Source organism: Phialemonium atrogriseum (genome assembly GCF_030411735.1).
Source record: "Phialemonium atrogriseum strain 8032-3 unplaced genomic scaffold QBC33scaffold_20, whole genome shotgun sequence".
Taxonomy (NCBI): Eukaryota; Fungi; Ascomycota; class Sordariomycetes; order Cephalothecales; family Cephalothecaceae; genus Phialemonium; species Phialemonium atrogriseum.
The window spans coordinates 104521-123641 of record NW_026848157.1 but is presented as its reverse complement, the minus strand read 5'-3'; the positions used below and the strand labels follow the sequence as shown (position 1 = coordinate 123641).

At 54.2% G+C, this 19121-nt stretch overlaps 9 protein-coding genes across 9 annotated transcripts; 7 read left to right on the top strand and 2 right to left on the bottom strand.

Annotated features, from left to right (window-relative positions):
• Positions 1-314: 314 nt before the first annotated feature.
• Positions 315-1508, top strand: QBC33DRAFT_544834 (nitrilase/cyanide hydratase and apolipo protein N-acyltransferase). Its single transcript, XM_060428494.1, has one exon. The coding sequence runs from the start codon at positions 423-425 to the stop codon at positions 1389-1391; it is 969 nt and encodes a 322-aa protein (XP_060281376.1). The 5' UTR covers positions 315-422; the 3' UTR covers positions 1392-1508.
• Positions 1509-2041: 533 nt separating this feature from the next.
• Positions 2042-4039, top strand: QBC33DRAFT_476169 (glycosyl hydrolase; the record flags this gene model as incomplete). Its single annotated transcript, XM_060425252.1, has 1 exon — positions 2042-4039. The coding sequence occupies one exon, from the start codon at positions 2042-2044 to the stop codon at positions 3827-3829; it is 1788 nt and encodes a 595-aa protein (XP_060281375.1). The 3' UTR covers positions 3830-4039.
• Positions 4040-4275: 236 nt separating this feature from the next.
• On the top strand, positions 4276-6131 carry QBC33DRAFT_544827 (S-adenosyl-L-methionine-dependent methyltransferase). The gene is made up of 9 exons (XM_060428493.1): positions 4276-4609; positions 4671-4810; positions 4880-4921; positions 4977-5040; positions 5104-5131; positions 5200-5212; positions 5269-5358; positions 5422-5764; positions 5821-6131. The coding sequence occupies exons 1-9, from the start codon at positions 4400-4402 to the stop codon at positions 6052-6054; spliced, it is 1164 nt and encodes a 387-aa protein (XP_060281374.1). The 5' UTR covers positions 4276-4399; the 3' UTR covers positions 6055-6131.
• Positions 6132-7027: 896 nt separating this feature from the next.
• Positions 7028-10442, top strand: QBC33DRAFT_544823 (uncharacterized protein; the record flags this gene model as incomplete). The annotated part of the gene is made up of 2 exons (XM_060428492.1): positions 7028-8930; positions 8994-10442. Coding segments are annotated over exons 1-2 (3145 nt in total), but the record flags the coding sequence as incomplete, so codon positions are not given.
• Positions 10443-10601: 159 nt separating this feature from the next.
• QBC33DRAFT_544820 (uncharacterized protein) lies at positions 10602-12629 on the top strand. Its single transcript, XM_060428491.1, has 2 exons — positions 10602-12138; positions 12218-12629. Exons 1-2 carry the CDS (start codon positions 10744-10746, stop codon positions 12446-12448), a joined length of 1626 nt encoding a protein of 541 aa, XP_060281372.1. The 5' UTR covers positions 10602-10743; the 3' UTR covers positions 12449-12629.
• On the bottom strand, positions 12526-13187 carry QBC33DRAFT_544816 (uncharacterized protein). Its single transcript, XM_060428490.1, has 2 exons — positions 13001-13187; positions 12526-12914 (listed from the first exon to the last, which is right to left on the bottom strand). Exons 1-2 carry the CDS (start codon positions 13113-13115, stop codon positions 12784-12786), a joined length of 246 nt encoding a protein of 81 aa, XP_060281371.1. The 5' UTR covers positions 13116-13187; the 3' UTR covers positions 12526-12783.
• Positions 13188-13393: 206 nt separating this feature from the next.
• On the top strand, positions 13394-14665 carry QBC33DRAFT_544813 (putative glutathione s-transferase protein). Its single transcript, XM_060428489.1, has 3 exons — positions 13394-13532; positions 13649-14118; positions 14183-14665. The coding sequence occupies exons 2-3, from the start codon at positions 13671-13673 to the stop codon at positions 14467-14469; spliced, it is 735 nt and encodes a 244-aa protein (XP_060281370.1). The 5' UTR covers positions 13394-13532; positions 13649-13670; the 3' UTR covers positions 14470-14665.
• A 456-nt stretch (positions 14666-15121) lies between these two features.
• On the bottom strand, positions 15122-17209 carry QBC33DRAFT_516930 (major facilitator superfamily domain-containing protein; the record flags this gene model as incomplete). Its single annotated transcript, XM_060426167.1, has 8 exons — positions 15122-15698; positions 15784-16012; positions 16097-16164; positions 16223-16316; positions 16388-16475; positions 16543-16707; positions 16780-16881; positions 16931-17209. 8 exons carry the CDS (start codon positions 17207-17209, stop codon positions 15122-15124), a joined length of 1602 nt encoding a protein of 533 aa, XP_060281369.1.
• A 555-nt stretch (positions 17210-17764) lies between these two features.
• QBC33DRAFT_560979 (uncharacterized protein) lies at positions 17765-19101 on the top strand (the record flags this gene model as incomplete). Its single annotated transcript, XM_060430098.1, has 4 exons — positions 17765-17852; positions 17911-18012; positions 18094-18254; positions 18340-19101. The coding sequence occupies 4 exons, from the start codon at positions 17765-17767 to the stop codon at positions 19099-19101; spliced, it is 1113 nt and encodes a 370-aa protein (XP_060281368.1).
• Between the last annotated feature and the right edge of the window lie 20 nt (positions 19102-19121).

The window sequence follows — 19121 nt, the reverse complement described above, 5'->3', positions numbered from 1 at the left end:
GTCTTTATATATAATAAAAATACCCTAACAGTCCTCAGCAGGTTCTCCAAGGATTTTTCTATAAAATTTAATTAACTCTTTTTTGGAACCTAAATAACCCCCCCCCCCCACAGAAAAAAAAAAAAAAAAAAAAAAAACCCCTAACGGTCCACTCGCTTGCTGTTGGAGCTGGTATGAAACCTCCCTTATTCAGCCTTAAGAGGTATTACGGATGTCAATACGGTGGAAAGATTGCCCGGGCCTACCTACAAAGAGGGGTTGCCAAGCCAAAAGGGCGCAACAGAAACAAGAATAAAAGTTGAAGCACGTTTCTACGGAGTTTACATCGGACGTCGAGTCCCCGGGATACAACCAACCTTGGCTCGTCATCCCAATTCCATCTCCAACTAGGCTTTCTTGCTACGTGCTTGCACAGAACCAAAATGGAAGAACATACTCCAGCCCCCCGGGGAAACAACCTCAAGCTCGCCGCAGTTCAAGCAGCCCCCGTTTTTCTCAACAAAGCAGCTACAACGCAGAAAGTCTGCTCCCTAATCCTCGAGGCGGGGAAAAACGGCGCCGACGTGATCGGGTTCCCCGAGTCTTTCATCCCCGGCCACCCAGGATGGGTAGAAGTCCTCCCTCTCAGCACAGGTCCCGCACAATCCTTGTTTTGCCGCCTCTTCAACGAGTCGGTTGAGGTCCCAGGCCCGGAGGTCGAGGCCATCCAGGCTGCATGCCAAGAGGCGAACATCTATGCTGTCGTCGGGATAACCGAGCGTCGCCCAGGCACGACGGGAACCCTGTACAATACGCAACTAATTATCGGTCGGGACGGGACGCTGCTTCACAAGCACCAGAAGTACGTACCGACAGTGGGTGAGCGTCTAGTTCATGCGCCAGGCGGTACCGGCAGCAAAGCCTCAGCCAAGACAGACTTCGGCTGCCTTAGCGGCCTCATCTGCGGGGAGAACGGGAATCCTCTGGCACAGTACTCACTGAGCCTCGACTATCCCGTGGTGCACGTCGCATCCTGGCCGCCACACTTTGCTCCCGGCGTGGAAGTGCAAGACGCCATCCAAGCAATCACACGGGGACTCGCAGTCTCGCTTTCCTGCTTCGTGATCAATTCAGTGGCGGCGGTGGACGAGGGCGCGATCGAAGCTTATGGGGTGAATGACGAAATTCGGAAATTCTTGCGGTCAGAGCAGACGAAGAGGCGGGCCACGATTGTGGGGTTGGGCGGTGTTGTGATCGCCGGCCCGTTTGTCGAGGCGCAGGAAGGCATACTGTATGCCGAAGTTGATACGGGCAGCGTGGTTGCTGCCAAGTATGCCCTAGACTATGCAGGGCATTACAACCGTCCAGAGCTGTTTGCTCATCACTTCAAGCAGTTCTTTGACTTGGCCTAGCAAAACCAATATCAGATTTAGAGGTTGGGCTGAGAGGAGGCTGGGCAGTGGTTTATTTGGTAGTAATTACTGCGACTTAACTAATTACTGTTCATGTTGGCTGTAGAGGAAAGAGAGACGAACTCACCTTGCATGTAGTAAGTGAAATGAAGAAGACCGCTTTATCTTCTATAACTAATTATTGCGAGTGCGAGTGCGATGTGACGGTGACGGTGACTGGCTCCTGTCCACGGCCATATCCTGGCAATGCAAAAGTAGGTCTCAGCCAGATCGAAATATGAAGGAAGCATTGTGCAACTCCAGGAACTCTGTCTGCAAGGCGGGACACCACTAGCATGGAATCCCATGTAGTAGGGAATGTGGAACTCGGTGGGTTCTCAACCGAGACTGATCGAACGAACCCTCAATTCCCCCTGTAAAATGGTAAAATGTGGGATACCCGCACAAATTAAGGGCACATCGTCTGCCGGATAAAGTCCTTAGCCAAGTACGTACAATACAAGGAACCGGAACCCCTCAAGCTTCCAAGTCCGGCTAAATTCTGGCAACTCTTAAATGCTGCTGCGTATAATGGGAATAAACACCCGTATCTCGACACAGGCTGACTCCCCAACCTTCAAGCAAAGGTCATTCGCCATTCGCCATTCAAAATGAAGCTCTCCTTCAGTAGGCTACCTCTGGCCTTCCTCGCCGGCTGGGTTGTATTATCCTCTGCGGAATCCAGGAACTCGACCTACTACAATCCAATCCTTCCCGGATGGCACTCCGACCCATCGTGCACTCAGGTCAATGGCACCTTCTTCTGTGTGACGTCGACCTTCATTGCCTTCCCAGGACTCCCTATATATGCCTCAAAGGACCTGATCAACTGGAAGCACGTCAGCCACGCATGGAACCGCGAGAGCCAACTCCCAGGCCTCAGCTCGAACACAACTGGCCAGCAAGAGGGCATGTTCGCGGCAGCCATACGCTACCGCGATGGGCAGTTCTACGTGATCTGCGAGTATCTAGGCATGCCAGACGGGATCGTCGGCGTGCTATTCAAGTCGACAGACCCGTTCAACGATGCGGCCTGGAGTAACCCAGTCATCTTCCACCCTGACCCCATCGACCCAGACCTCTTCTGGGATGATGACGGCAAGGTATACGCCGCGACGCAGGGCGTCATCCTCCAGGAGCTCGACCTCGACACTGGCAAACTGGGCGAAGCTGTCAGTCTCTGGAACGGCACGGGGGGTGTCTGGCCTGAGGGCCCGCACATTTACAAGAAAGACGGATGGTATTACCTGATGATCGCCGAAGGTGGGACCGCGCTAGACCATTCCATTACCATCGCTCGAGCTCGGAGCGTCACAGGCCCTTACGAGGCGTACTCCAATAACCCGATCCTGACGAACCGCGGCACCGACGAGTATTTCCAGACCGTCGGGCACGGCGACCTGTTCCAGGACACCGAAGGGAACTGGTGGGGGGTGGGTCTCGCAACCCGCTCAGGGCCGAAATTTGACATTTATCCCATGGGCCGCGAGACCGTCCTCTTCCCGGTCACATGGGATGAGGGCGAATGGCCCGTTCTGCAGCCGGTCCGAGGTCGAATGAGTGGATGGCCTTTGCCACCAGCCAGCCGCGATGTCCCCGGGACTGGCCCCTTCAACTCCGACCCCGACGTCTATGACTTTGAGGAAGGGACTGCCCTCCCAAGGAATCTGATACACTGGCGTGTGCCACGCGAGGGCACCTTCTCCGTCACATCCAAGGGCCTCCAGATTGTGCCGAGCCGGAACAACCTGACAGGCACCCCGCAGTCCGAGGTAACGCCCGAGCTCAGCGGCCAGCAAGGCCTCGCATTCGTCGGCCGCCGCCAGACCGACACCCTCTTCACCTTCAGCGTCGACCTGTCCTTCAGCCCCCAGTCGGCCGGCCAGGAGGCAGGCATCACCATCTTCCTCACCCAGCTCAACCACATCGACCTCGGCGTGGTGCTCCTCCCTGCCAACAACAACTCGTCCTGCTCTTCCAAATCGAATAAGCACCGCCGGTCTACTCGGCAGTTGTCCTTCCGCTTCCGCGCCGTCGGCACCGGCACTCCTCCGGCGCCCCGGATCGTCGCCGTGCCAGAGGGCTGGGCCGACGGCCCCATCCGGCTGCAGATCCGGACGGCGAACGCGACGCACTACAACCTCGCCGCCATGCCGGCCGCCGACCCGAACTCCGCCATGCTAATCGGGACCGCGTCAGCGGGGCTCGTGAGCGGGGGGGAAGGGTCCTTTGTGGGCAGTCTGGTTGGGGCGTATGCGACGTGCAATGGACTGGGGGCCGGGCTGGAGTGTCCCGAGGGCGGGAACGCGCATTTCAATCGCTGGAGATATACCGGGGCGGCGCAGTACATCTCGGAGAGTGAGAGCGTGCCTGAGGTGCTGCAATATGTAGATGCCTAAGGCTTCTGAACTTGGAATCCGCAGCCCGGCATGTAATTATCATATTGTAGCAGGCTTCAATGCTAACCTTGATGTTGGGCAATCCTGTAAAGGGTCGGTCCTGAGGAGGCAGCTGGTCTGTAGATGTATGTATCTAGATGCATTGCAAGACGTTCTGATGCGTCAGGCATATCGTCGACAAACAGCGTCGATGACGACTTGTAATTATCGTGGGGGATGAATGAAAGAAAACGTGGGGTATGTTGGAGACCCGGAAGGATCGTCGCGTCAGGGTCCAATCCTTTGCCACCGACTTCTGCGTAATTGGCCAGCCCAAACGAATGGACTCTAATAGTTGCCCTTAAACATGAAGTTGTGCATAGTCACTCCACCATAGCAGCCAATTGGCATTGCTTCCGGCATGGCGCTAGTATTTTCCCTCTGTCTCCTTCTGGCTCAAACCTTGGCAGCTCTTGGGCACGTCGGAGGGGTAACCTGGGCCGCTTCGCTCGCCCGCCGTCCTCATTCTTTTTACAACGTCCGTTCATTGTCAACAGCATCGAGGATTTAAATTAACAGCATCACGATACAATGTCTGAGACAGCGCAGACGCCTGAGAAGAAGGCTTTAGCCGAAGCCAGCTCTCCGGTACAGCCGGCGCCTGCTCAGGCCAGCTCTCCGGCCCAGCGGGCTTCTGGTCAGGACAGCTCTCCAACACAACCGGCTCCTGCTGAAGCCAGCTCTTCAGCACAGCCGGTCGCTCCTATCTCTATCCTCGCGCCGGAGCACTGGACTCAACAGGTTCGCCACCGATTCTGTGAGACGTGACGCGCTTCTGATTTACTCAACATGGCATGCGTAGGACCTTGGTGATGGGGACGACGACTCTGCTCTTGGCGACGACAAATCTGATTCAGATGCGTCCCTGACGTCTTCGATCCTCAGATACAGGACGATCCACGGTCGAACATATCATAGCGAGAGGGGGGACGCTCAGTATTGGTATCTCACCCAATAACCTCCTCATTCTTCCCACCTAATAATTGCTAAACTCTTTTGCGATAATTAAAGGGGAGCCAACGACGACGGGCACAATGAGTCGCTTGACATCATGTGAGGCACTCATATTACAACATGGCAGACCCACCTTCGCTCACTATTCGTACAGGCATCATTGCTTTACTCTATGCCTTGGGGATAAGCTCTACCTAGCACCCGTCGAAGCTCCCAAGGTCAGCAACTAAACTTCCCACGCTATGCCGACCTATCCAAGATGGCCACTCACTGTATCATAGAAAGTACTCGATATCGGAACCGGCACTGGTCAGTAATTATAGGCACCCCTATCCCCATCTGCAACCCTCTGAAACAATGAACTAAGCCCCTTCTAGGACTCTGGGCTATGTAGGTGGATCTTCCTCGAAACAGCCATCTATCACACACCACTTATACGGATGCAGTGATTTTGCGGACAAGTTTCCCGATTGCGATGTCATTGGGACCGACATCTCGCCCATCCAACCTACCTGGGTTCCACCAAACCTCCGATTGTAAAGTCTTACCTTACTTCCCCTGAGGGTGTCCACATTGCCGCGACTAACCCGCCAATCTAGTGAGATAGAGGACTGCACCCAGGATTGGACCTTCCCGGCCAATGAATTCGACTACGTCCACATCCGATACCTGGTGGGGAGCATCGCCGACTGGGCCGCACTCTACAAGCAGGCCTTCCGGGCCCTGAAGCCGGGCGGCTACCTCGAGAGCTACGAGGCCTCCCCGAACGTGTGCACCGACGACGACACCCTACCGCCGAAGAGTGCCACCGCCCAGTGGGGCCCGCTCTTCATCGAGGGCGGCAAGGCCATTGGCCGGAGCTTCACCATCGTCGACGAGCACCTCCAGCGGAAGGCCATGGAGGAGGCCGGGTTCGTGGACATCCAGGAGAAGAACATCAAGGTGCGTGCGCTGTGCTACTTTTTTTTCTTAGTCGTATGCTGATATCGTATTTGTAGTGTCCCACAGGTGGCTGGGCCAAGGACCCAAAGATGAGGGAGATTGGGCGGTATTCACAGCTGGCTGTTCTACAGGACATTGAGGGATTCATCCTCTTCATGACTGCCGTGCAGAAGTGGACGAGGGAGCAGGTCCAGGTATATATGGCGCATCTCCAGAAGGAGCTTAGGGCTGGACACTACCATGTCTACTACTGGCAGAAGGTTGTATGGGGACGGAAGCCGGAGGTGTAATTGTTGATTACGGATTAGTGTGGGCAGCTGGAACTTATTAGCTGAGTGTGGCCCTGCTGCAAACTCTCCATTGGAATCACTCTCGCTACTTTCACTTTCCAACGATGAACCAAGAACCGTGACCACCAGCTCCTCGATAGCAAGCAAGCGCACATTGTCTCTCTGAACGTCCAGTAGGGCCATTCTTGCTCGGAAAAGCTGCATGCGTATGCGAGAATCGTCCCATCGCGGCAGCCGGTCATGTCGTGAAGGAGGGTACCGCCATTTGCAGGCGCTTGTGGCGGAGGAGAAGATGAAATATATCGGACTGGCTGGCGGAGAGGCTGCCAAGACTCGGCACGTGCAGCACGCCGTGCTGAAAGATGTGACCGCCATCACCAATGTCGATGCCCTGAGCGGGAGGAAGCGTGGCCATTTTTTCGGGTTTGCTCCGTTGACAAGGAGAAATAGAACGAGGTCTCGGTGCGACTCAGCGCAGGCGTAAAGAAGCGCCGTGGTTATGAGTTGCGGAACGGATCCTCTAGGAGACCCAGCTCGGCGCCGCACGGCATCGGACACGGGTCGTGCGGGGTGGGTCATCGCTATTAGCGTCGCTTCCAACCAGCCAACGAGAAACGTGGTACAATATACATACATTGCGAGCAACACGAGCGAGGCTAGGCTTGTCAAGCAAGACAAGAGGCGAATGTCCAGTTTGGTATTACATCACCCCTGCCACATTCCAAATCTAGTGACACTTGCAGACAATCCTTAACATGGAAAGTTATTCAGCACGAATCGGAAATTGCTTCCATGATTAGCCGTTCGTAAAGACGCCCTTGAAAGGCGTTAGTGTGGTACAATTGGTAACAAATCAAGTGGGGGGTACCGTAACACGAGTTGAGTTGTCGTTCAAGTATACCTAGTTTGGATCTCCCCTGTCATTGATTTGTGACAGCGCCAGAGAAATGAATCCCCATTGGCCCCAGGATGTGACAGTGGCTTATTGGTACTCACCGCTGGCCTACCCTCACCCCGGTCTGATTTGTTTCCTTTTTTTTTTTTGGACCGTATCAAGTTAGGTCGCGCTCGATGAGGCTCTGCTGCCATCGTTGGCTTCCCTCGAGGCATGATCAAAGTGTCAATAAATCATTCGCCATCGATTGCGGCAGTTCAGGCCGTGTTCCACACCCTCCCTCCCTGCTTTACCAGCGGAGATCCCTCCCGGGGATTAATTACAACGCCCAGTTTTCTCACGACCATGACCACTCAAACCCAACCTCCATACCCCGCCGGAACTTTGCTAAACCCGCCCAACCCGCCTCCCATTGACGTCGAAGGTTTACTCGTTCTGAATCACCTCGAAGTAGTCAAGGCCAGGGCATTCCTGCGATGGGACTTAGACTCGGTCCTCGTCCGACTCGGCAGATTCCGCGGCCGGCTGAGTCCCGACGAGTTTTTCACCTGGCTGAGCATTCCCCGGCACATCAACGTTCTCGAGATCATCTCGCAGATCTACGAAGCACTGGACCCCACCTGGTTCCCGTCTCTCCAGGGGGTCGAGAAGGAAAGGCTCGCCCGGATAGCCGACACCTACAGCTGCGGCCCTCTCGTGTTTGATCATCATACCATTTGCTTTGCCCTCAACCGAGCTGTTGCAACATGCGAATCCGCCACCGAAATATTGTGTCTCCTCAAGTCGCCGGAGAGCGCTCGCAGGAATATCACGTTGCCTCAGATCATCGGTTTGGCAACATCCTACGCCCCAGTATACGATGCCAGGGGAATGGTTCAGATTTGTACGCGTGACCTCAGTCGGTTGAAGGAGTGGTTCGTCGTGAGCCTGGATGATACCAACCGGCCCAACAACGTCGTCAGGGAGCTGTTGAATCAGCACGAACGAGACATGAGCGCCTGTCGTCTGCGGCCCGGTCAGCCCAGGGAGAGTGATCTCACATGCGAGTGCCTCAGCCAGTCTCCAGTCGACAAACCAGACACGCCGTGTCAAATCGGTCCGGCTTTTATAGGTCCGCCGGACATGGCATCCTTGTCATGTTCACAGATGCAGAGAAGCGGAGTGAGCGGAAACGTGATCGATGCGTACGTGTATTTCTTGGTAGTCCGCCACACGGCGATCATCAATGAACAGCGTGTTCTGGTTATACCGACGCCGAGCGTACCATATTTGCTCCAGGAGAAGGAGAAATGTCGAGGAAGTCGAAGCCCACTGGTGGCGCATTGGCTTCGCTCAGATCCCGCCTACGTCCTTGTTCCCGTCGGCATCAAAGGAAGCTCGAATCGCTGGGTCCTTCTCCTTGTGCAGCGACGCTCGGGCTCAATCATCATTTTCGACTCCCGCTTGCAGGAGGGACAACACACACAGGACCCTAAGGTGCAAGAGGTGACGCAAGCTGCAATGTCTCTATTCGATGGCGACCACACATCTTCCATACCAGTCAAGATGCCGTTCAATTCCATTACTGGGAGCGACCAAGACAGTGGCTTCCACTTGTTGGAACACATTGAGCGGTTCCTTGTCAACCCTGTGGCTTTTGTCGATCAAACCGTAGGCCAGGAGGAGACGTTGATTCGATCCCAACAACTTGACGTGGCCGACTGGCGGCGTGAGGTCTGGCTGCGCTTGGAGCAGAGAAGGCGAGGTATCGAATGGTTTCCCAACACCCCCAGCAAGGCAACTCTTAAAACTTCGGCGTCCGGACCGGTCTTAGGGCATACCGCACAGGGAGTTTCGGCAAGTGATTCGACACCCGCTTGCCAACCGTCTCAATCCTCGATCACACAATCGACTGGCCAGAATGGGGTTGCCGTCCCACCTACAGAAGCTAACTCACAAGCAAGATGGAATGCGAGCGGGCAACACACGTGTGCAAAATGCGGTGAGTGGCCTAATGCATTCTATGACTTGGAGAATTGTTTCTGATGAGATGAGTGAGGTGCAGGCGGCCAGTCTTCCTCCAAATGGGTAAAGGAAACCAACGGCACAAAGTATGCGTGTCACAACTGCGTCGCTAAATATCTGAGGAGCAAGCATGCGACAGAAAATGCAGGGACTCCAAAGAAGCTTGCCGCCCTCCAAATGGGCCTTCTTAACTCGATCGACACACTGCTGCAACGACAGAACCCCGCCGCAGCCCCAGAACCTTACTCGACGGCTCTTAGCAGCACTGCCTCGGTGTCGTCGGGAGACGCCTCTGGCGCCGTGGACTCTCCTCAGCCAGCGCATAACGGTACTTGTGAGGCATCTAACACGCACCCCGGCTACCAGCAGAGTCCTTCCCAGCAGCAAGGCACCACGCCCATGCCTAGCTTGACCACGACTTGGTCTATGTCTCCGTCCCACGGCCTGCCGACACCGGGTGCAACTCAGCAGGAACAGGCAATCCAGGCAAAGTTAGACCAGGAACAAGCAGTCCTCGCGGCCATTCCGCAGCTAGGCCCCTTACAGACGTCTCCGATCTACCACCACATCACCCCCGGGAAGCAAGGTTCCGAACAGGGCGGCATAGAGTCCGATCCTGTTTTACTCACATGGCAGGATGTAAAGCGCGAGTGGGAGGAGGAACCAGAGACATATACCCAAGCGAGCAAGATGGCGGAGGATGCGGGCAGGTTCCCCGTGCCAGGAAACGCCGTCTTGTCGCACCCCGTGACGCAGCTTGGCGACCGGCAAGCCCAGGACCAAGGGTCCGATTTGGGCAGTCGGCAACCAGATGATATGATTTTGGAATGTACCAACCAAAGCATAGCCAGGCATGAGCAAAGGATTACCGACTTGTTAAGCGAGCTCTCCCGGACTGCCCACATCACTACCGACCAGGAGGAAAGTACGGGCTTGTCGGAAATCTTCTCCAGCATCCTCGAGGCTCGCTCGAAATTGAAAGACATGAAGCAGATCAAGGGGATACTGGAGAATAACCGGAAGCAGGGCAATCAGACAGGGATGCCGTCGGGTTCGAGTGGTCGGGTGGCGGAGAAGGAATCGGCAAGTCCACAGGGTACTGGATATTGGAGGCGCCGTCAGCCGGTCCACTCCACAAGAGATGGCAGATCAGCAACACCATGCGCAAGTATTAAACCCGATCCGACGGAAACCACGTCGCCCCAGAGTCGACAAACATTATCGCCGAGGAGTCAAGTTGCGGCTCATCCAGCGACGAGCTTATCGGATAGGACCAGGAGAAGAGGACTCCTGCGTGTCGTGAAGTCTGAGCCCGATGCCCAGCACATTGACGCGGAGAGCCCGCTAAGAAAGCGTAGCCAAGTCGTCCCTCAGAAACGCAGCCATGGGGATGCGAAGGACTGTCCAATTGACCTAACTTAGAGTGGTCGGTTTGTTCCTAGCGTGGTAAATCGGGGAATTGATATCTCGAATTTGTATTTTTGTGACCCCAAGTTTCTCATCCTCACGTGAAAACGGTGCCTGTCGTGATCAACCCCACTATCTCGGCAATACAAAAATAAAATTAAAAAATTTGCGCCATTCATCACCGAGACAACGGCCCCATAATGCGGGGATGGGAACAAAAAAAAAAAAAAAAAAAAAAACATTCCAACTTGAAACCCTGCGCACGTTTCTGTCCTCCTCTTTTTCTTCCCCAGCTGCAATATCCACGTTCAACAGCTTGCCTGCCTACCATCTAATTACTTCATTGTCAACACTTCATCGCTTTCTCCCACACCGCTTCCATTATGGGCAACGTCGTTTCGGTCCTCTCCCCCGGTAGCGGTCAAGGTCGCATCGAAGCCGCCCAAAAAGCAGAGCTTGAGAAGAAGCTCGCCGACAGAGAGGAAACCATTGCCGTCCTCGAAAAGGAACTTTCCAAGAAGGAAAAGGAGTACACATCCCTTTCGAAAGATGCAGATGACCTGCGACAGAACATCAAGCAGCTCGACGCTCAGTTGTCTTCGTCGCAAGAGGAGAGCCAGGTCCGAATCACCCAGCTCCAATCGACACTAGCCGCGAACGACGAGAAGGCCACACAACGACTTCGCGCCAGCGACGAGGCGATCGCTGCCCGTACTTCCGAGCTCGACGCCGCCAATAAGCAGCTGATACTGCTGCGGGAGCAGCTCGAGAAGCTCCAGCAAGAGAAGAAGACCCTGGCAGATGAATTGGCCGCTGTGAATCAGCAGCTGGCCGAGGCCAAGGAGGATCGCGCGGCCTCGGATGCCTCGTCGCGAGCCGAGATCACATCGCTACAAGGACAACTCGCCGCGGCCGAGCAGCTGAGGGCAGACACCGACTCGGAGCTATCGGCCACGAAGAAGGACCTAGCCGGTGTCCAAGACAAGTTCGGCGCTCTGCAGCAGGACCACGACAAGCTCAAGTCGGTATGGGAAGCGGAATTGGCATCGGCCAAGAAGGACGTGGCAAGCTGGCAAGAGAAGGCACAATCCTTGGAGTCGGCTCGAGACACACTAGCCAACGATGTGGAGGCTGCCAAGAAGGACCTCGCCTCTGCCGAGGAGCAGAGGAAGACTGTGGAATCCAAGCACGAGTCTGAGCTCCAGAAGCTCCGCGACAGCGCCGCCATAGCCGAAAAGGCCAATGCCGACCTCGAGGAGCAGAAGAAGGCCGCAGAAGCCAAGCACGAGTCTGAGCTCCAGAAGCTCCGCGACAACGCCGCCATAGCCGAAAAGGCCAATGCCGACCTCGAGGAGCAGAAAAAGGCCGCAGAAGCCAAGCACGAGTCTGAGCTCCAGAAGCTCCGCGACGACGCCGCCACAGCCGAAAAAGCCACTGCTGACCTCGAGGAGGCGAATAAGAAGCTGAAGGAGGAGCATGCTGCCGAGCAAGACAAGACGAGAAAGAATACTGCCGACCTGGAAAGCAAACTCGAGGCCTCGACCGAGCAGCGGGACACTCTACAGAAAACATACGACGAGCAAGCCTCGAAGCTGCAGACTCTCCAGCAAGGGCAAGAAAGCGACGCAGCCAAGATCAAGGACTTGGAAGAGGAGTACGCCTCGTTGAAGAAGCTTCGCCAAGAGGACGAGACGCAGCTCTCTGCAGCCAGGGAGCAAGCCGAAGCCGCGGAGAGCAAGGCAGCGCAGGCCGCTGATGCCCTCGACTCCCTTCAAAAGGTATGCAACACAGAACCGGCCCGTCCCCATTCAGATGACCACCCAGCTCGTCAAGCCTGCTCTAACACATGTTTTACAGGAGAAGCAGGCCCTGGAGACCAAGGCTGCCGACCTCGCCTCCGAGGTGGAAAAGTCCAAGGAGGCAGAGTCTGATCTGAAGGCCCAGCTTGACGAGGTCCAGGCAAGCCTAGCCGCCACGCAGAGCGAGAAGCAGGCTGCCCTTGAGAAGGCGGAGGCAAGCGAGAAGAAGATCAAGGAGCTCGAGGAGAAAGAGAAGCCCGCGGCGGAGGCGGAACAGGCCGAGGCGTAATGTCGACAGTCGTTCATGTGGATGGCGATGGATTGACGGACTCCCGGATCGATTGGAGGGAATTGCATAACCGGGGGCATGAATGAGCGAGCACGCGCTTCTATTCAATGATGATACCTATTTGTAGTTCTACTTCCTAATGTATAAAACTGTTTGAGTGTGGAATATTGTTATGTTATGCAGTTTGCTCATTTTATTGCAGTCTCCCGCTCGGGTGTATCCCAGCCACTATAGTGTCATGGCAGTCCCAGAAGTCGGTCCTTGTCTGGGCTCAGCCTGCGGTCCCCTCCGTCCCCTCCCCCTTCAATCTTGGATTCGACATCTCTGTCCGGCATTCAGATAATACAGCAATCACATGGGATAGGGCACGGAACGCAGAAGCAGAACCGTCCAGGGCAAACTGAGCCGCGCTGCCCCCCACGCAGTCCCATGGTCGGCTGCGACTCAGGGTGGGGTTGTTCGGGATCTACGACAAGTTGCTTGGGTTAGCAACTTAGCGAGATAAGGCGAGGAGGCAGTAGCGGAGGTCAGGAGAAGAAATGGAAGGCGTACCCATTGGTTCGGAAGCCATGGGTTGAGTCGTCTGCACTGCCTGACCTGGCTGCACTGCGTTTCCTTGATATGTGACAGTTTTGCTGTTGAGTTCTGGGGGCGGTGATGGTGACATCTTGAGGACGTGGAATAAGCAATGCGTATTCGAATGGAGTCTTGATTGTTCTAGACCTCAGAGTTTGAAAGCTGGTAAGATCACGATAGTAACCAAATACATCCGCGAGGGCTCTCTATTTTACATGACGTCATTGGCAGCTCCAGGAGCCCAGGCAGGTATTCAGGAACAACCTAATTAATCCGCGAATCGATCAGTGCACGTGACATTCCGTATCCAAGTCGGGTACGATAGGTCTGTACGGAGTATTTCGCGATAAACGAGGTGCAGCACCTGCACAAGCCACTGACTGTCATGCATGATATTTGCAGACTGCGTGACTTTGCAGAAGGTGGTAATTAGCTTATTTGATGGTACAATTCCGTCATAGAGCATCTCATCCTCCCCGTTGACAGCACCATCCTGATTTATAATACGGTGCGATTATTAATCTTGTATCTTGCTCCCCTTATCTTTGGCGTTACCCCTCAATTGTTTGTGAAGGAAAAGAAACCGTAATTGCACAAGCTCTCTGATCAATTCTATAATTATAGACCAAGTCCAATAGTTGTCGCCATGGCAGACTATCTTTACATTGCTGGGACACCTGCAGATGTTTCCTCCTCCAAGGGATTGCACCTGATCACCCAGAACACGCCCAACGGGCAGGCGACGCAGATTCTGCTCGAGGAGCTCGCCGACGCCTACGGCACGACCTGGGGCACGACTCTGATCAACATTTCAACCAACGAGCAGAAGAAGGAGTGGTTCCTGCGCTTGAACCCCAACGGCCGCATCCCGGTCCTCGTTGACAACAGCCAGAACCCGCCCTTCCCCGTCTTCGAGACCTCGGCCCAGCTGCAGTACCTGGTCGACATCTATGACAAGGACCACAAGTTCGGCTTCGCCGATAAGTTCGAGCAGAACCAGGCCCTGCAGTGGCTGTTTTTCTGGCACGGCGGTGGCGCGCCATATCAGGGGCAGGTGAACCATTTCACGAGGGCAGCCCCTGAGAAGATTCCATGTAAGTTTTAATTGCACCATTCATACGTGATTATTAATTCGACTGACGAGGAAAAAAAAAAAAGACGCAATCAACCGCTTCCGCAACGAGACGCTGCGGGTCTTCGGCGTGCTGGAGATCCAGCTGTCGGGCATCTACACTGGAGGTGAGCCGCGAGAGTACCTGGCCGGGCGGGGCAAGGGCAAGTACAGCATCGCCGACATCAAGGCGTGGTCGTGGGTGAAGAATTGGGAAAAGTCAGGCTTCACGCCAGACGACGTCAAGGAGTTCCCGAACCTATTGGCGTGGATCGATAGAATTTCCAAGAGAGGTGCTGTCCAGAGAGGGATTGGACAGAAGTATGTGCAATGAAATGCTGGAGCAAAGGCTGTTGAGGAAGGGTGATGTGGTTCTTAGCTTAGGCGCGTGTGATGGCCATAATGAGAAAAGTAGGATAATCCGACGGTGACGGTGAATCTTAGACCGAAGTGAAGATCCTACTCGCAGTAGCTATTTCCGAGTTCAGATGGGCGTTCATGTAACCCCAACTATCAATATTTTTTAGCCGCGAGTCAGTAACTGCAGTTGCTTCTCATCCTTGACCTGCCCAGAACCTCAGGAATTCCTCCTTGTTCCGTGCTGGCGGCAAAGGCTCTGGGTTCTTAACAAGAGTTGCACGAAGAATTCCGCAGCCTTCCCGTTGTCTTCGCGTTCTGGATTCTGGGGAAAATTTAAGTCACGGAGGACCCGAGATCGGGGCAACGCGTCTATTAAAATTCGGGCTGGTGTGCTCGAAGGATATTGTTGCACAGGCAGATAGGCGTGACGGCCTGTGGCTTTCGTATGCTCACTGCCGTCTTGATGGCTTTGGCACCAAGTCAAGATGGGTCTCTGCGGCAAAAAAAAAAAACCAGAGCCAATAGTTGTCTAGCAGAGTGTGACTACCTAAGTTCTGGACATGGAGGTCGACTTGCCCAACCCCGCCGTGATGCTCGTCCACCCATTCTTGGCGTTGCATGAGTTTCTACGCAATCCCACCGCGTTTCGGGCGTTTCTGCAGGTCGTTGTCAACGACATCCTCGAGGATCGTCTCGCCCCGTTGTTCCGCAGCCTTCCTGGCCAGCTTTAACCTCCTCGTGTCCCGTTCCGTGTCCCAAGTCACCCACCATGTCAGCAGAGTGACGACCATGCAGGCAGCCACAAGACACATGGCTACCGTGAACGGGACAGTGTAGTGCGGCGCGTACTTGCTGCGGAATATCTGGGGCCCCACTGCTCCGCCAATCTGGCCGTAGCTGTTGACAAAGCCGATGGAGAACGCCGAGCCCGTCGCCCGACTTGTCGTCTGAACTCTCCACGGCCACATCATCGGGTACCAAGCCGCAGTGACCGCGTTTCCGATCAGGGTGGCCGCGTAAACTCCTCCGGTATTTGGATAGGCCACCAGTACACCATAACAGGCGATGATTATGATGAGAAATGTGAGCGGATACACTGGTCGCGGGAAGCGGCCCCTGTCTGCAATGACGCCTGTGATGCCAATCACGAGCAGACTTGTGACAGTGATTGGGATGTTGAGAATCTGGGCCGTCGCGATATTCCTGTCAAAGTAGGGGAAGATAGTAAGTAAAATCGACTGGGATCACACACGGGGTGACTGATCCAACGCGTTAAGTGATTACTTACGTGAACCCGAGATTGACAATGACAGTAGACTGGTAGAATGTAACCCCGCTGGTCCCAACGGTGTATATTGCCCAAATCGCAGTAAAGAGCCAGAGCCGCTTGTCTTGCAAGGACTCGACGATCTCGGCCCATTTGAAGTTTTGCTCCTTGGTTCTGGGAGCATTAGAGGGCAGGCGAGCCTGGATGAAGGCCTTTTCGCGGTCTGTCAGCCATTTTGCAGTATCCGGAACTAAATAGTATCAGTACATCATTAGCCATCTCCCCCAGACATGAAACTTGAAAAGTGATTCATTATAAACAGAGGGAGGCTCACAGTCCGGAAGTAGAAACCAGATTGCAACACCAACCACGACGGTGACGATTCCCTCGACAAGGAATAACCTGAAGATGTTTTATTAATAGCTTGAAACCGTAGGATTCTTATGCGGCTTGTTCTCACCATTGCCATCCAGAGAGGCCGCCTGACCCAGACGCGTGGTCAAATGCAAAGGCTAGAAGACCACCGACAATCCCAGCAACATTGCCGCACGCGTCTACAGCAGTGTCAGTCTTCGAGTCTCTACATGACCCGTTCTCGTAAACCCAAACCCAGATATGTACTCACAGAAGTATAGAAGCCTGAGTGACATCTCGTCTGGTCTGTACCAATAACACATTTGCAAGATCACGCCAGGAAATTGACCTGCTTCTGCCTATGCATGTGCATCATCAGTCTCTGGCAATGTTACGGGTGAATTGGATTACTGGGCAGAGGCTTACTAGTCCAAGAAGGAATCTCGTGGCATACAGACCCTCCTTGTTCTTGACCGCGGCATGACACATGAGCATCACACCCCAGGTGATCATGATTCTTGATTGCCATCGCGATGGTAGGTAGCGTTTCAAGAGCAGGTTCGAAGGCGCCTCGGCCACAATATATGGGATCTAGATACGGTTTCGTCGGCGTGAATAATCGCCCCGACAGCACCAGTTTCCGGCGACAAACACCGTACGTACATAGTAAACCGCAGTCAGTAGAGCATACTGATCAGACGTCATTCCGAGCTGGGTCATGATATTTTGGTCCGATCCCTGGTTCATGATCCTCGCATTGGAAATCTGGGATAATATGTTAGCGGGATTGGTGGTTGAGAAGAAGACTCCTTACATTCTGGGAATCCAGATTCTTGAACATAAATATGAGGGAGCATAACGGCATCAGATGCCAGTCGATGCGTCGTAGGAGCTTCTTCTCTTCCTCAGCTGTCAAGAGCGTCCGGTCTCTCATCCGCTCCGAATCGAATCCATCGATCGAGTCGCTGCTTGAAAGCTCATCGATAGCCCCTCCCCGTGCGACATAATGGAAGGCCCCGTCGTTGATGCTGGTAATACCCACAGCGACCACCGAACCTTCCACGCCATCTGGGGACGAGTCTTTGTCGGTCATCGTACGAAGAGCAAAGTGCAATTGTGAAGGCGGAAGGCCGGGTTGCAAGGCATGTTCACTTTTTGGCCTTTCCGTACTTCTACTTGTACTACTTGGAGCATCAGACAATGCAAGGGCGATTCCCAGGATGGTGTGAGGGCCGAGATCCGATGCCTCCAAACTGTTGTTATGCCCATTGGCAAATGATCATCCTTCAATGTTGGTTTCGCCATTCCGGAGTTTATTGTGTATATCTCCTTTGCAGAAATAGTGCAACGATCTCCCCTGCCATGAGATTTGCCCCCCACACCCCACGTCGATATCATGAGCTGAGTGGCTAATAAGCAGTGTCGTGATGGCAACACAAAACCACGCCAGATCTAATCCCATGTAATTAGGCATCGGTTGCTTTCCGCGTTTCCGAACTACCCGGCGCTCGGGTACATTACTAAGAGGAGCAATTCCCTTTGGGAAGCAGAACTTATATATATCATTGCACTTGATCTAACAATACCAGCCTGAGGATTTAAAGGGAAATATTCTTGCCCCTTTACGTGTCAACACTTGGTCTCAACCATGGCAGCAGTTGCAGCGACTGCTCCAACTCCTAGGAGAGCCATTGAGCTTCCATCATATCATCAAGTCCCCGAGACGGCCCATGAGTGTGTGTTTGTTGTGATGCGATGCCCATACATTCCTTGCTCAAGCTAATTCGGCCTCAGTGGATTGGGCGACCCTTGTAACGCTCGACCTATCCCGGTTTGACGAGCTGGGCGGCAAGCAGCTTCTTGCACAGCAGCTCTTCGATGCAGTCCGAAATATTGGTGGGAATTTTTACTTTTTGAAGTTCCCATAAGCCTCTCTCAGCCTGGGCTATAAGTAACTGACGATCAGTGTTTAATTAGGATTCTTCTACATTGTTAACTTTGGCCTTAGCCAGGAAGAGGTGGATCGCCAGTTTGCCCTCGGCAACGAAGTGTTCAAACTACCCACGGAAGAGAAACTGAAGTACCGCGCGGAGCTGGAGACGGGGGGCTATAACGGTTACAAACCTCTTGGACTTCGGGTGCGTTGCTATGCCCATCAGCTAATTTGCTGCGTTTTGGAGGCGACGACTGGGACTAACCCGTATCACTTACACCAAATAATAGGAGGTTCGCCCCGGCTTGTTCGATAACACGGAAATCTACAATATCCCCAAGTTTATCCCCGCTTACGAGCGCCCTCATCCGGCGGTCATCAACGAGAACCGCGAGGAGATCGAAAAGTTCGCCCGTCACATCCACGAGAAGGTTGTCGGCAAGCTCCTTGTTCTCTTCGCTATCATTCTCGAGCTCCCAGAAGATTTCTTTCTCAAACTGCATCGGTATGACGAGAAAAGCGACTGCCACCTTCGGTATATGAAGTATCACCGCCGGACCGAGGAGCAGAACCGCCTCCTACACAACGTCTGGGTCAAGGGCCACACAGACTTTGGAAGCTTGACACTACTTTTCCGCCAGCCCGTCGCAGCCCTTCAAGTGAGAACGCCGGCTGGGGAGTGGAACTGGGTCAAACCGTACCCTGGAAGTATCACGGTGAACCTCGCCGACGCGTTAGAGTTCCTCACCAACGGCTTTCTCAAGAGCAGCATCCACCGCGTCGTCGTCCCTCCTCCTGACCAGCAGGGGATCGACCGTCTTGGGGTCTTGTATTTTGTGCGACCCGAGGACGATGTCCAGCTACGGCCAATCGAGAGCGAGGTGCTGAAACGGCTGGGGTACAACGAATCAACGGATGACAGCGTCGTGGGAATCACAGCAGGTGCCTGGGTAAAGGCTCGAGTTGCCAAAGGTGTCGCAAAGGACGGACCGAAGAGCGAACTCGAGGAGCAGGTCATCATTGGCGGGAAGACAGCCAAATACTACGATTGAAGAGGAATCAAGATTCATTT

Bases quoted from the DNA above. Each gene is read 5' to 3' on its own strand.
- QBC33DRAFT_544834 (XM_060428494.1), top strand. From the start codon at position 423: ATGGAAGAACATACTCCAGCCCCCCGGGGAAACAACCTCAAGCTCGCC.
- QBC33DRAFT_544827 (XM_060428493.1), top strand. From the start codon at position 4,400: ATGTCTGAGACAGCGCAGACGCCTGAGAAGAAGGCTTTAGCCGAAGCC. The intron at 4,610-4,670 runs GTTCGCCACCGA...TGGCATGCGTAG, and splicing joins CGGAGCACTGGACTCAACAG to GACCTTGGTGATGGGGACGA. The intron at 4,811-4,879 runs GTATCTCACCCA...CGATAATTAAAG, and splicing joins AGGGGGGACGCTCAGTATTG to GGGAGCCAACGACGACGGGC.
- QBC33DRAFT_544820 (XM_060428491.1), top strand. From the start codon at position 10,744: ATGGGCAACGTCGTTTCGGTCCTCTCCCCCGGTAGCGGTCAAGGTCGC. The intron at 12,139-12,217 runs GTATGCAACACA...CATGTTTTACAG, and splicing joins CCCTCGACTCCCTTCAAAAG to GAGAAGCAGGCCCTGGAGAC.
- QBC33DRAFT_544816 (XM_060428490.1), bottom strand. From the start codon at position 13,115: ATGTCACCATCACCGCCCCCAGAACTCAACAGCAAAACTGTCACATAT. The intron at 12,915-13,000 runs GTACGCCTTCCA...AACTTGTCGTAG, and splicing joins CATGGCTTCCGAACCAATGG to ATCCCGAACAACCCCACCCT.
- QBC33DRAFT_544813 (XM_060428489.1), top strand. From the start codon at position 13,671: ATGGCAGACTATCTTTACATTGCTGGGACACCTGCAGATGTTTCCTCC. The intron at 14,119-14,182 runs GTAAGTTTTAAT...AAAAAAAAAAAG, and splicing joins AGCCCCTGAGAAGATTCCAT to ACGCAATCAACCGCTTCCGC.